General features: G+C 37.5%; 1 protein-coding gene and 1 long non-coding RNA gene across 3 annotated transcripts; one reads left to right on the top strand and one right to left on the bottom strand.

Moving 5' to 3' along the window:
* Window positions 1–1,111: 1,111 nt before the first annotated feature.
* Window positions 1,112–13,945, bottom strand: tmc1 (transmembrane channel-like 1). 2 transcript variants are annotated; one of them, XM_055199083.2, is made up of 19 exons: window positions 12,360–13,931; window positions 11,747–12,245; window positions 11,466–11,648; window positions 11,308–11,398; window positions 11,139–11,220; window positions 10,151–10,257; window positions 7,968–8,066; window positions 7,740–7,882; window positions 7,454–7,598; window positions 6,956–7,150; window positions 6,306–6,485; window positions 5,986–6,138; window positions 5,703–5,831; window positions 5,556–5,623; window positions 5,222–5,461; window positions 3,275–3,400; window positions 3,117–3,195; window positions 1,902–2,013; window positions 1,112–1,809 (listed from the first exon to the last, which is right to left on the bottom strand). In XM_055199083.2, exons 1-19 carry the CDS (start codon window positions 12,439–12,441, stop codon window positions 1,610–1,612), a joined length of 2,913 nt encoding a protein of 970 aa, XP_055055058.2. In that variant the 5' UTR covers window positions 12,442–13,931; the 3' UTR covers window positions 1,112–1,609. The 2 variants fall into 2 exon arrangements, 1 of the variants encoding a protein (XP_055055058.2); XR_012365460.1 differs by lacking the exon at window positions 3,117–3,195 and having other exon boundaries at window positions 1,671–1,809; window positions 12,360–13,945.
* LOC141358925 (uncharacterized) lies at window positions 2,738–7,532 on the top strand. The gene is made up of 4 exons (XR_012365461.1): window positions 2,738–2,952; window positions 3,138–3,406; window positions 6,011–7,158; window positions 7,402–7,532. It is a non-coding gene; the product is annotated as an uncharacterized lncRNA (long non-coding RNA).
* Window positions 13,946–15,483: the final 1,538 nt, after the last annotated feature.

The raw sequence follows: 15,483 nt of genomic DNA, 5'->3' as shown, positions 1-15,483 counted from the left end.
CGAAAGCTATTCATTGATTTGAGTTAATTATGTACAAGAGGTCTACTACTATAACATCCGCTAACAGAATTACATTCACACAGATCAGATGTCCACTATATCAAACAGCTTTCTCTGTGGTAGCAGACATGTTGTGAACCCTTTAGTGTTTCTTATCAAAACGTTTTGTTTATTAAAACGATATCTTGCCAAAGACACCTCATGGTTTATTCACCCTCAAGCAATCCGAGATACACGTCCATCATCTTTTAGATGAACACATTTAGACATATTTTAGTAAATGTCCTTGCTTTCCCAAGCTTATAACAGGTAAAAAAAGTCAGGTTGGTCCCTGATCCCTGTTTTCTACAATTATTAAGCACGGAAGAACATAAATATCAGTATTTAACATACAGTATGATGTTATTAATCAATAGGATATTGTACTGAACTCAATGCTATTATTCTTTCAGCAAAATGTGAATCTTCCAGAAAAGTACATTCAAAAAGAGCGGTAGCTCCAATTAACAATGACTCCCTAAACAAACAAATAAACAAAATCTCAAATGACTCCTATTAATACTTAATGAAGATTGCACTTGAATTATGTATGGCCATTTGCAATGTTAATGAAACTTATGTGCCAATTCTCTAATAAATAATCGTCAAGATTTTGTGTAACTGATACCAGGATATCATAACTCTACAATTGTTAAACCTTTGATCTAGCAAAGATTATATTTTTATACCATTATAATCCTCATGAACATGGGATCATATGAACAATAAACAACACAACCCCAAACAGAACGGTGTTTGTTGGGCCATAGAAGGACAAGTGTGCCAGATCCATCATTGCTGCCAAATCTGCGGCTGTCGGAAAAGAATCCGTGACCAGGACACTAGACACCCTTAGAGCAGATTTGAGATACAGTACAGTGCATGCAAATATTTTGGGTCACAACATTGAAATAAGAGTAGAGGGATAATGGTGGGCTAAGCCAACCCATCAATCTACTTCAGATGATTGAATCTCATGATCTTCAAGGGGGGCTGATGATGCATTTTGGATTTGCATTAAGGGTGCAGGTGATCTAGAGAGCGACTGACTCCCAACATTATCAAACAAATGCACACATAATGATGTTTAATTATTACAATTTGTATTTGGCATATCAAGCAACAGTCCAGAAATGTTCCTAAAGCTGTCTAGAGAAATAATATATGAATAACAATATTACATAAGTGACACAAATAAAGATAGCCTGTGTGTAAGAAGAGCCATCATTTCTCTTTTACAGAGATAAGAGTACTATCAATCTAGAGTTACATAGTCACTGAATACTTGAACCTTACTGGGACACAAATGACATGCAGAATGGTGCACAGGCATATCAACAAGAACTAAAGATTAATGTGCATGCTGCTGTATGTAGCCTTTATACTGTATACCATGTTGAATAGACAGCAGGTGTTGTGTTTTGGTTCTTGCAATCTAAACTAGCAAGATCATGATGATGCATTTATTGTTAGTGAACACTATGTTTATGCACATCTGGCCCAGCATTGACCTTTAAAGCATGTTAGATATTTTACAGACATGTTATTCTGTGTGGGACATCTGTGTTGTTTATTTTCTGTTGGTGTGTGAGTTTCTCTGTGGCTGCTGTGGGTTTCCTGGAAGATGTCTGCGGGACGCGGAGGGCCTGGTGTTCGAATGGGTGGAAGAGATGGGAAATCCAGAACCTTGAGGGTGCTGAGCCTTTGATGGGTGAATAGCCTGTGTGTGCTGCCCTGTTTTCCTTGAGCTCCCGTTCTCTTCATTCATTCCTGCGAATTGGGAGGTAGAGACATTTCGACAGTCTCATAATACTTTAATACAATGACATAAGAGCACACAAAGTTTAGTGACTGATGAATACCCAAATCAGAGTCAGTGTTGTTGTGATTTCCTCCTCCATTTCTTGCCTGCTCTAGTTCATGGGCTGCTTTTAGGGCTGCGAGTTTGTTCTTTTTCTTGTTTTCCTCATTTTGCTGTGAATACAAAATGAATGCAGTCAGAGACATTAACTGTGTATAATGTAGCTGAAATAGTAGACCATGGTGGTAGTAATGCATTAGCTGATGATGATGGGGAGGTGATGATGGTCGCGGGTTTGATTTTTAGGAAATGCTGTATTGATCAAATGTATTTGAATGCGCTGTAAGTCATTTTGAATACACTGAAAAAAATGAATCATTCAATTTACTCAATGTTTTTAAGGTAAGTGGTTGCAATCAATTTATTTAAGCTACATTTAAACAAAAGTTTTTTTGTTTTGTTTTTTTGTTTAAATGTGGCTTAAATAAATTGATTACGACCACTTACCTTAAAAAAAAAAGAGTAAATTGAATGAATCATTTTTTTCAGTGTATAAGACTGATACCTTCACTTAGACTGTAAAATAAATAATCTAATTTTAATCTATATTAAGGAACACTGAAAAAAATTATTCATTGAATTTAATCAATTTTTAAAGGTAAGTGGTTGCAATCAATTTATTTAAGCTACATTTAAACAAAAGTTTTATATTTTATTTTACTTTACTAATCTTTTTTGTTTAAATGTAGCTTAAATAAATTGATTGCAACCACTTACCTTAAAAAAATTTATTAAATTCAATGAATCATTTTTTCAGTGAATTAAAGCGATACAACAGCCAAATATCATTTACCCCATGATTTACTCATCCGCAAATTACGTGAGTCACTGCGCAACGTACCCATGGCAACCAACGCTCACTACTCTCTCCTGAATCGCGTGAGTCCAAGATGGCGGCGTTACCATAAGCAAGTTATTATAGTTTATAAAGTTTAAAATATGGATATTTTCTCGACAAAATCGCATTGATTACCTGCAGAAGACCTTTATTAACTGAAGCTGTGTGCGTGGATTTCCTCTGTGAAGCACGAATGCACTTTTTGGTGTTTAAAGTAAGTAACGTTAATTTTGATATTTGGCTGGGGTATATGGATGGAGTAGGCTTCCCTTTAAGGGCAAATTGGTGCTTCCATCTAGTGGAGTTTGTAGTTAATTGCATTAAGCCCACATTTTAAACGGATATATTTACAAAAGGCATCGACATTTCAAAACTTACTGTTTGAAGTTTCTTTTTCAGCTCCATGTTTACCCGTTTGTATGTTTTAGAGGTGGACTGCAGATAATAAATTGCAAGACTACAATGATAGAGATAGTTACAATTAAACACCATCGTTTAAATACAGAAACGGATGCCCTTTAGACGTAAACACTTACACTAACAGCAGAAGGAAGGACAACACCAGTCCGGGGTTTGAGGCATAATAGAAGACTTTTCCAAACCAAGCTGGGAAGTCTGTCTTCAGAGTCTCTTGAATTACATCAAACATGCGGTTTTTCCCACTACAGGTAAAGTTGAGGTAAACACTTATGGAGAAACTCTTAAATTGCAAAAGTGAACCATAAACGTGAAATAAATCTTTATAACATGGTACTATAAAATGCTTGATTCTGATTGGCCAGTCGCAACATTACAAGGTATGTTATTCTGAGATAACAACTGCCTGAAACTAATAACAAACGGTAACTTGGATGTTGAATATTATACATAATTAAATATAAAAATGTATTTTAATAACATTTATGACATTATATGTACAAATGATTAAAGGCGGGGTGCATGATTTTTGAAAAGGACACTTTTGGAAAAGAAAGTTGGGCAGAGTACCAAAACACATTAGTAGCCAATCAGCAGTAAGGGGCGTGTCTACTAACTGACATCGATGCCTGGGTTGTGTATGTGTGGGGCGGGTCTATCAAAAGAAGGTCCAGATTCTATTGGGGTAGGGGTGTGTTTGTTTAGGTGATTTCAAATATCAACATTGATTTTCAGAGATAATGCACCCTGCCTTTAAACCAAATATTGTGTGACATGAATGTCTTATCTTAAAACCGAAAGTAAACAGGGTTTCCTCTTGGAAGGTCTGCATGCATTCGTTAAAAATGCGCAAATAAAATATTTCAAATTAATATTTAATGTTCCTTACCTTACTTATGAGGCCAATAGCTGTGTAATAAGCGGGATAATGTACAGGCAGCAAGTTGTTATCGCGAAATAACATCTCACTTATTTCTGCGATAACAACCTGCTGCCTACACTGTAAAAAATGTCTGTAGAAATTACAGTATTAATGGGTATTACTGGCAACTAGCTGCCAGTAACTTACTGTAGATTTGACATTTATGTTATTTACTGGCAACATTTTGTTCAAAGTTAAATGAACATGAAACATTTTTTGACTTTATCTTCTACAGTAAGTTACTGGCAACTAGCTGCAAAATTACAGCTAATTTTTTAGAGTGTATACATTATCCCCTACTTATGAAATGCCATTTTCAACCTACTTTATTTTATTGTGTTTGTTTTTATTATACACCGATCAGCCATAACATTATAACCATCTGCCTAATATTGTGTAGGTCCCCCTTTTGCCACAAAACATCCCTGACCTGTCGAGGCATGGACTCCACTAGACCTTTCTATCAGAACCAGCATTCACTTTTTCAGCAATTTAAGCTACAGTAGCCGGACCACACAGGTCAGCCTTCGCTCCCCACGTGCATTAATAAGCCTTGGCCGCGCGTGACCTTGTTGCTGGTTCATTGATTTTCCTTCCTTGGAGCACTTTTGATAGGTACTGACCATTGCAGAGGGGGCAACCCCACAAGAGCTGCAGTTTTGGAGAAACTGCAGGTCATGTGGGATGTTCCCGTTTGCAGTGGTCAGTACCCATCAAAAGTGGTAAATGATGACAGAATTTTGATTTTGGGGTGAACTATCCCTTTAAATGATTAATCCCTTCACTACATTAATCCATATAGTAAATATTACATGAGAAAAACTAATGAAGAAAACCTGAAATGCAAGAAATTGTATTTTGATGTATGTGATTATTAACGATTACAATGTCGTCTAAGCAACAACGTCACACACAATTAGTATATAAAGTACTTTGTTGCTACACACATTCAAATAAAAAAGTAGGCCTACTTTACTAGGTAAATTGGGATGCTGCTGCACTCTAGTGGTCAGAACAAGCCATTAAAGCATTTGCAGTAGCTGTAAATACATCCTTAACCTTTTACACTGTTCCTTTGAAACAAGTAAAATGTCAAAACAATTCAAATGTAAGAGCTTTGCTTTTAAAATGCAAAACTAAGAACCTGAAGGGTCCGCAGTCGAAGGAGGGAGGAATGGAGACAATGGTGTATATAGCAGGCAGAGTAGAAAGGAAAAGGATGACCAACAACATGGCCATGTAAAAGTTATTCGAGCCTGAAGCTTTGAAGACCCGTTCCTGTGGCACATTACAGCACATCACCGCCCAGCACTGCAGGTACATGGACACATGAAGCCGAAGTAGATTTAACGCTGGAAGACATGGAGCATAAAATGCCCCCATCCTGATACACATTCAGACACACATTGACAGACATATATGAATGATATTCTATTTACATTGAAAGATTATTATTATTATTTAGAAAACCTTTTTACCAAATCATCCCCTGATTGAAGATCAGTCCCAAAACATTTCCACTCACATCAAACTCTGAATAGGATGGCTAATGAAGAAAGCACATCTCAGTTAAGCAGTAGAAAAGATCCAAGCTAGTGGCTTCTGCATTAATTATGGATACTCACAAAGCCGTACTCCAGATCCCAACACCAGCAATTGTTTAGGAAACGCACAAGGACAGCACGGAAAAAGTCGCCAATAAGCAGAGTAATGTAAGTTGTCATTGTATCAGAAATAATGAGACGAACAAACTCCTGTAGACACAATAACAAGCCAAACTACAAGATTGTATTGTTGGTTTAAACCTAAAAGACTTGATTTCTATGTGTGGTTTGTTTCTCAATTTGCATAGTGTGCACAGAGAGCTATATGCAAAAAATAATTGAACTGAACTGAAATAACCAGTACCTGTCCCACCATTGTCTCCCAGCAGGGCCCTCTGGGAACATCAGCAGGGTGCACTGTGATCGGAGGAGCGGTGGTGTTATCTGGCACAGTCCCATTGTACAGGGTAGCCTGCCAGATTGTCATATTATTCTTTACAATTTCCTCTTCTGCCCTCTTCAAAGTATACAATAAAGACAAGTGAGAATTATAACCTTGAAAAGAATTTGATTCGACACAGATTTTACAGCCCAAGGCAAAACTAAAATGATAGAGATTGTTACTACTAAAGACTGTAAAATGGATTGTGATTGTTCTAGTCTTGAGTCAAGTGACAGCTTTACCTTTAACTGGATAGCATCCATGAGAGCTATGATGAATGTGTAGAGGTTCCCCAGGAAGAGGGCGAAGATGCGCCCCAGCTGCCACTGAAGGGCGATGCGTGGATGATAGTTTTCTAAAGTGCTGATCACATCGAACAGCATTGGACAGAACATTCCCAACAGAGACATGACCATGTTCACCTGCCGTTATGAACACAAAAATAGTATACACATATGTAGAACAATGAAAATAGAAACAAAAAAAAATCTTAATCAGTGTTTCTTGCTAGTAAAACTTAAAAAAAGTTATAACCTTTAAATTGAACTTTTCTTCAGACGCAGAATGCAACGTTTTGTATTCAATATTTTTATGCAATATATTTGATCCTGTCTGTGAAATTCAGTCTAAAGTCTCCTGATCTAATTATATGAGTTGGAGCATCAAAGTTTGATTTCTGTCATTGAGCTTACTTTAATTTCAATGATATCAAGGTTATCATTTCACAGAATACTGTTTTTTATCTAGGATGATTTAATGTAGAAAACATTATGTCACAAAAAAGACTTTAGATGCAGGCAGGGTCATATGTAATATTTTGTAAAGTTTCATTGAATAACAAGATTAACATTGTACTTCTAACAACTTGTGCTTGCTGTTTTATGAATCTAACCTCATTCCTTTCCCACCATCCATATTTCTCCAGTCCCTCCAGAGCAAACTTCTGAGACCTGCGCACTACAAAGTAGATCAAGTAGCCACTCCCTGCCAGACAACAGAGCACCAGGAAGTTGGCCAGGACTCTAAGGAATCTTGTCAGGTGGATGTTGTCATCTTTTCTGCTCTCTTGCTCCTCCACAATGGCCTCCTGTTAAAGTAATTAATTTATTATAAAGCCAGACATGTGAGAAGGGGACCAATCGTTCTTTATTTTTTTTTCTATAAATTGCTTTTCCTGACGTTTTCTTATATTATATATAATAATAATATACATTTTTTTGTTTCTATTTCTTTAAGTATGGTAAATGTACTTTTCTTGGACTGCCATGGATGTTACAAACTCTTAAGTTATACAATATGTACATCGGACTCAATGGAAGAACATTTTCTCTTCATAAGATCCCTGTAAAGACACAGAATGGATTTTGTACCAGCATGAGGAAAAGCACACCTTAAAGCTAGTGGTGATGGATGCAAACTTATTATCCGCTGTCTCAGGATTTCCAATGAGGTAGTCCCAACTAGTAAACGTCTTCCAGCAGAAATTAAAGCTAGTGTCATCTCCACCACCTTCTTCATTGGCATTACGTGCCATACTGTTGGATATGAGTGAGAAAAGTGAGAGAGATGATTTGACTTGTGATCAAGTGTGCTTATGGACACACACATATATATATTTATGTTTTAATTGACATAAAGAACACATTGTCACAATACAATAGACGGTTATTACTTACGTCCTGATTACAACCATGTAGCTATATGCCACTGTGCCCACCCCCACCAGAAAGTAAGAGAGGGGCATGCGAAACTTGAGCCACCCAATGGCCCGTTGGCTATTGTAGTAGCCATAGAACAGCACAGAGTATTTAGCATAGCCCTTAAAAGATAAAAGGGGTTGATAAACTACTGTAAGATGAAAAATTGATGAGATACTGTATTTGGTATATATATAAAAAATTTACCCCAAAGTCCCATAAGACTGCAAAATTCATGGCACTAGCCTCCTCCTGTCTGGGTACCGTTTTTCTGGGTAAACTGCCGTATGGTTTCCCCATCAAAGCCTAGAAAGTAAGAACGATAAGTTACAGTTGTGTTCAAAATTATTCAACCCCCCCAATGCTGTTAAGGGTTTTAGGGAATTTAGTGTACATTTGTAATTGTATTCAGAATTAAATCCTACAATGACTTCTTAAAGAACCATATGCAACTAAAATGACATCAATTGGTTTTGTAATATAGTAGTAAATGTTTCTTTTGTGAATTCTTCATTGACACAATTATTCAACCCCTTAAAGAACTACCACTCTGAAGAACAGAGGTTCATTGAAGTGTTTTCAATCAGGTATTGAAAACACCTGTGGATGTCAGAGAACAGCAATAAAGCCTAATAAGCACCAATTAGGCAGCTTTAAAATGACTGTGATACTCAACTCCTTCTAAACATTTACTGGTGTGGTTACAAACATGGTGAAGTCAAAAGAATGGTCCAGGAAGACAAGAGAAGAGGTGATTAATCTTCACGGGAAGGGCAATGGCTATAAGAAGATTGCAAAGATGTTAAACATACCAAGAGACACCATAGGAAGCATCATTCGCAAATTCAAGGCAAAGGGCACTGTTGAAACGCTTCCTGGTTGTGGCAGAAAAAAGATGCTAACTGCGACTGCTGTGCACTATCTGAAGCGTAGAGTGGAAAAAAGTCCCCGTGTGACTGCTGAGGAACTGAGAAAAGATTTGTCAGATGTGGGTACTGAAGTTTCTGCTCAGACAATACGGCGCACCCTGCGTACTGAAGGCCTCCATGCCAGAACTCCCAGGCGCACCCCCTTGCTGTCTCCAGAGAATAAGAAGAGTCGACTGCAGTATGCCAAAAGTCATGTGGACAAACCACAGAAGTTTTGGGATAGTGTTCTGTGTGCTGATGAAACAAAATTAGAACTGTTTGGGCCCATGGATCAACGCTATGTTTGGAGGAGGAAAAACAAGGCCTATGAAGAAAAGAACACCTTGCCTACTGTGAAGCATGGTGGGGGGTCAATCATGCTTTTGGGGCTGTTTTGCTTCTGCAGGTACAGGGAAACTTCAGCGTGTGCAAGGTACCATGAATTCTCTTCAGTACCAGGAGATATTGGATGACAATGTGTTGCAGTCCGTCACAAACCTGAGGCTTGGGAGACGTTGGACCTTTCAACAGGACAATGATCCCAAGCATACCTCCAAATCCACTAGAGCATGGTTGCAGAAAAAAGGCTGGAACATTTTGAAGTGGCCATCGCAGTCACCAGACTTAAATCCGATTGAGAACCTCTGGTGGGACTTAAAGAAAGCAGTTGCAGTGCGCAAGCCTAAGAATGTGACTGAACTGGAGGCTTTTGCCCATGATGAATGGGCGAAGATACCCGTAGATCGCTGCAAGACACTTGTGTCAAGCTATGCTTCACGTTTAAAAGCTGTTTTAACTGTAAAAGGATGTTGTACTAAGTACTAAGATTGAATGTCACTTGGGGGTTGAATAAAACTGATAATGATGAGAGCACAGAAAAGACATTTGTGGTTATTTCATTATAAATGTTATGTTATATTTGTCTTACCTACACATGCCTCTTTGATGTAATTGTAAGCAGGATGACTGAATGATCAAAATCAATGTCAAACTGGCCAAAACAATCAATTTCAGTTGGGGTTGAATAATTTTGAACACAACTGTAAATATCCTTGTGGTTCACTGTTTGTCGTCTTTCTTTCTTTATTCTTCATGCTATTCCAGCATCTATGGCTGTATTCATGGGGAGAGCTGGTTAATCCATACACAAGTTGATCCACACATTTAATCCATACACAGGTTGCGGGAGGGACAATCTGGTATCTCCAATTAATCTAATTCATATCCAATCTCATTCATTCCTTTGGGAGGAAACCAGATAACTGGAGTAAACCCACGCTGACGCTGGGGGAACATGAAAACTCCTCACATAAAGGCCTACTCGGGGGTTCAAACCGGGGACTTTCTTCTTGTGAGACAACAAGGCTACCTAGTGAGGCATGGTGTCCCGGTGACATAGAAGCATACAGTACATACTGTATATATCATGTACAGTTGCATTACTAATATAATAATATTTTTTGGACACAATATATTTCTCACCTCTGGTACCATCACCAGCCCAAACGTCAGCCCAAATAAAATCATGTTGATGCCATACATCCACCTCAGAAATATGAAGTAGGAAGCAACTGATGAGCCAAAATGGCCTGTAGGAAAATATAATGGAAGTTAAACCTAGTACAGTAATAGAAAGAACATTTAAGGGACACTCCACTTTTTTTGAAAATATATACTCATTTTCCAGCTCCCCTAGAGTTAAACACTTGATTTTTACCATTTTGGAATCCATTCAGCTGATTTCCGGGTCTGGCGCTAGCATTTTTTAGCATAGCTTAGCACAATTCATTGAATCTGATTAGACCATTAGCATCGCGCTAAAAAATAACCAAAGAGTTTGGATATTTTTTCTATTTAAAACTCTTCTGTAGTTACATTGTGTACTAAGACTGACAGAAAATTAAAAGTTGCGATTTTCTAGGCAGATATGGCTAGGAACTATACTCTCATTCTGGCGTAATAATAAAGGACTTTGCTGATGTAACATGGCTACAGCAGGCGTAGTGATATTACGTGGTGCCCGAAAATAGTCCCCTGCCATTGAAAGTTACTAAGGGGACTATTTTCGGGCACCACGTAATATCATTCTGCCTCCTGCAGCCATGTTACAGCTGCAAAGTCCTTGATTATTACGCCAGAATGAGAGTATAGTTTCTAGCCATATCTGCCTAGAATGTCGCAACTTTTAATTTTCTGTCGGTCTTAGTACACGATGTTACTACAGAAGAGTCAAGTTTTAAATAGAAAAAATATCCAAACTCTTTGGTTATTTGTTAGCGCGATGCTAATGGTCTAATCAGATTCAATGAATTGTGCTAAGCTATGCTAAAAAATGCTAGCGCCAGACCCGGAGATCAGCTGAATGTATTTCAAAACGGTAAAAATCAAATGTTTAACTCTAGGGGAGCTGGAAAATAAGCATATTTTCAAAAAAAGTGGAATGTCCCTTTAAAAGAAAGAAAAGTCATACTTTCAATTTCTTTAATCTTCATCTCCCACGGTATGCAAGCCGTCTTAAAATTTTCAAAGTCACGCTGAAACTTCATCCATTTCTGGCAATCAAAGCAAATAAAGCACAATGATGGCCATACTGAAACTGCAGGAGGAGACATACAATTATTTTATGATATATCACACACCTTCATCATTATGACCTTGTAGGCATAGAGCTTTCTGCCTTTGCCCTTTCCCAGAGCACCTTCATATTTCTCCACAAACTCTTGTGACTCCCTGAGACAGTGACCGGTAATAAGAAAAAAGGTTGAAATTGCACAGAAATAGCAACAGTAGGGTTTACCTGAGCGTGACTAATTTTTTTCTCATGGGCCAGGGCTTTCCTTTCAGCGTGGCGATGAGCTTTTTCTTTTCGTCCACAGCTTCTTTCAACTTTTCCAATTCCTCAGGAGTCAGAGATCCCAAGACTCCTACTGCCTTGTCATCAGAGTCAGATTCTGACTCAGATTTCGACTCAGACTCTGAGCTATAGGGGGAACATAAATGCAGAACATAACATAAATGCAGATGTACAGAGAGCTCCAGATATTGAGATGTTTGTTTAACACTTGATGATGTACTTACGTAGTCTCATGCTTATGTCTCTTCTTTCTTTTTTCCTTTAAAGGCACATCAATACGATCTTTATTTTTCGTTTTTTCATGATTTCTTTGCTCTTCCTCCTTTTTAACATGTTTATTTTTGTTTTTATTCCCGTCTTGTTTCTTCTCATCCTCCAGATTTAATGTCTTGGTTCTTTCATTTTTAATATTTTTGTCCTCTTTGCTACATTCTTCTTCAACCTGCTCTTCATCTGCCTTCTTTCTTCGTCTTTTTCCATGTCTGTCAATCTCTTTTCTTTCTCTAGCTGTTTTCTGGTGTTTTTTATCTGTTCTTTTATGTGAGCTTTTCGTTGCCGCTGATCTTTTTTCTGTAGCTGTTTCTGTTCTTCTTCGGGTCTTATTCTTTCTATCTCTCCTTCGTTTGCTCTCCTGCTTCATCTGCTGTTCCTTTTCTTCCTCGGAATGATCTTTAACTTCCACATAGTAAAGGTTGAATTCACTGTCATCACCTGGACAAATGTCTGCATTTAGAAACATATAAAGCGACTTGAGGAACATCACAAGCAATTTATCATACATAAGCAAATCCCAAACATTGCAATCCCAAATGTGTGTGTGTGCGCATGTCTTCCTACCTTCATCCACCTCAATGCTCACTATAAGGGCAAACAAAACAAAGTGAAAGTCACAAAAAGGAAACATAAGTCCCGATATCATCAAGAAGAGATTGTCTGTCCTGAAAGGTCAGGCTTGAAGGGTTACCAGCAGCTGTTGAGCGTCTGCTGTATTGTTAGTGTAACCAGACCGGTAAGTGCTGACCGGGTCATTACATGCTTAGGTGTGTTGTACAATAGACACAATGGTGCATTTAGTCTAGTGTCAGTGCAGACTGTCCTTACATAGGGCAAAGGTGATTTTCAAAAGTGTACACACACTCAAAGTTCATGCTTTCTGCCTGGACAACTTGGCATGTAACAGCTGAATAGTTACTTTATTAAGTTTGCATTAAAATGCAGTTGCCCAGAAAAATCATAAATCTCTTTCAGCCTCTGTTAAACAATAAAGAGTTATACAATTGTTATCAGATTTGTAAATATTAAAGCAGGTCTGATGGAACAGTGTGTGCGTCTAGCTAAGATGCTTTTGCTTGCAAAACATTTAGGAGCTATATTAATAATATTATTAAAATAAAAATATATCAAATTATGAAAAAGTGAGTGACATTGCAAGAAGGTACGCTTTTCAAAGTAACACTAAATGGCACACAAAGAAAAATCATGTTTACCTTCACTTTCAGAGGCGATAAGTTTCTGCCGTGGCATCCTCCTCCTAAATGCTCTTCATTCTGAGCTTGTGTTTGACCTTGCTTATGTGTGTCTATGCATGCATGTGTGTGTGTGCGTGTTAATGATGCAGCAGTGGACTTCGCTTTGGCTGAACAGAGCTGGTGATGAGTGCCGTGCATGAAGAGTTCACTTTTTACTACCATTCAGCGACCTTGTCCAGGAACAATAACTCACCGAAACTCTAGAGCCTCTCAATTTCACCCCTATCAATTATTCAACAGAATTATGACTCTTTTTTTAAAAGAAGGGGTCAAGCAAAACCAAGCCGAAGTAAAAAGATGATGGTCTGATGACTGACTGTGGAATGAATAAGATGAATACAAAAACAGGGCCGTCATTCAAATTCACAGGGTCTGGGAAATGTTTTTTTGGCTTGTCCTCCTCTTTCAGTAGGCCCAGTGAGTAAACTATAACATACAGTCAAGGTCCTAGTGAGCCCGTCTCACCAACTGACAACAGTTTATATAATGATATACCTATATGAAATCATTTTGATACTTTACAGCATATTTATCACATTCACAGGCAAAGCTGCCATGCAGCAAAGGCTAAATACAGAAAGTCTGAAAACATCTCCAGAGAAATTAATGGGATGATAGATTTTACTCATATAAGCCTGAGGTGTCCTGCGGGGATGCACTTTACAGAACAGATGAGGAGGAGAAAAAATAGAGATATTAGAGGTATGGGAATGAAGAAAAACAGGATATTGGGGTCTATAAAAAGATCTTGATATGCTGCCACATTTATAGTATGAGCAACTTACAACTGTGCATAAATGATCTCTAAAATAATATATGTATAATTAAAAATATTGATTTAAATCATATTTAAATAAAAAACAATAACATAAATCACTATGACCCCTGCTAAAAAACAATAAAACTATTACAGAAAATTCTAATGGTTTTATTGGGAATTTTATTGGTTCTAATGGAATATGGCCCAAAACACACTACAGTGTATTGGTTTTTGTTGGTCTCTAATGGTATGTATTGGTTCTATGTATTGGTTCTAATGGAATATGGCCCAAAACACACTACACTATAGTGGTTTTAATGGTAAAAGCTAATGGTTCCTATTGGTATTTTAATGGAAACCATTAGAATTTTCTGTAATGGTTTATTGTTTATTTCAGCAGGGACGTGACCAGGAATTGATTTAATCTGATCAGGATTTGGTTAGACTCATTAATTCTGATCCCAATTTAAGATCATCATGTAGCTGATAGTTACTAAGAACACCATTGTGTTTTTACAATGAACATTTAACCAGTTTCTCTTCTAAATTGATGCGTGTAATATGTTCACTTTCAATGTAGCTTTTGAAAATTAAACTCAGGTTTTTAACAGACCACTGTAAAAAACATTTTAAAGACTATGAAAAGGAACCAAGTACTGTACATTATATGCAAGTGGTATGATTTAACTGCATGCATACTGTAGTACAGTATTTAAAAGAAAACAAGCATATAGACTAAAAAAACAAAAAATCAGTCTATTGTCTTAGTCTTAGTGTTTGGTTGTTTATATTACAAATATTTCTGTTTAATTAAAGCTCTGCAATATTTCATTGTGGAAAATGTGAGCGATGGGCATTCAGATATTGCTGTGGACAACGGGGTGGGGGTCCAACATCAACTACTTTCAGGATTTGTGTTGTTTTAGCGGATTACTTCTTCATTATTAAATGCGTTGCTCATCCTGACCACCAGGTGTCCCTAAATACCAAGTTTTGAAGCTGCTCTGTTGAAATAAAATATATAAGTAGTCTAGACAAGTGGTTTTCAAACTGGGGGCCGGGGGGCCGCGAGATGGTGCCAGGGGGGCCCCAGTTTTATGACATTTTATGAAATACATTAATTTATCATGAATTCTGTGTAATTAAATCTACAAAATTAAGGCTACTAACCAAAAGCACAACTTTTTTGTATAATTTAATGTTTTTTTATTAAAATTTTGAGTTTTAGAACAGTTTTTTGTCACAAATTTTCTTTGAGGGGCCGTGAAGGAATGTACCTTACACAAGGGGGGCCGCACGCTGAAAAAGTTTGGGAACCACTGCTCTAGACCAGGGGTTTTCAAACTTATTTATGATGGCAGAACCCCCACATATGACAAATATGACAGTTTCTGCTTTGTCTTTTGAAATTTTCTGAGGACCCCTTGGAACCCCAGTTTAACAAGAGCATGGGTCTTTTAAAGGGGGTCCAGACTCCAGGGCCTCTTGGGAGTTAATAGTGGTATTATTGGATGGGGGGTCCTTCAAATATTGCTCAATGGGAGCAAAATATTGTTTGATTTAAAATTATTTCTTTGGAAAAATGAAGGCATCAGACATAAAAAGCATTAATAGGCTAATAATGAAAATGAAACTTGATTAAAATAAGCATAAAGTTTCAAGTTTAAAATGT

This window comes from Misgurnus anguillicaudatus, chromosome 22 (assembly GCF_027580225.2).
Source record: "Misgurnus anguillicaudatus chromosome 22, ASM2758022v2, whole genome shotgun sequence".
Classification (NCBI taxonomy): Eukaryota; Metazoa; Chordata; class Actinopteri; order Cypriniformes; family Cobitidae; genus Misgurnus; species Misgurnus anguillicaudatus.
Note: the sequence above shows the minus strand (reverse complement) of the source record. Positions and strands in the feature narration are given on the sequence as shown.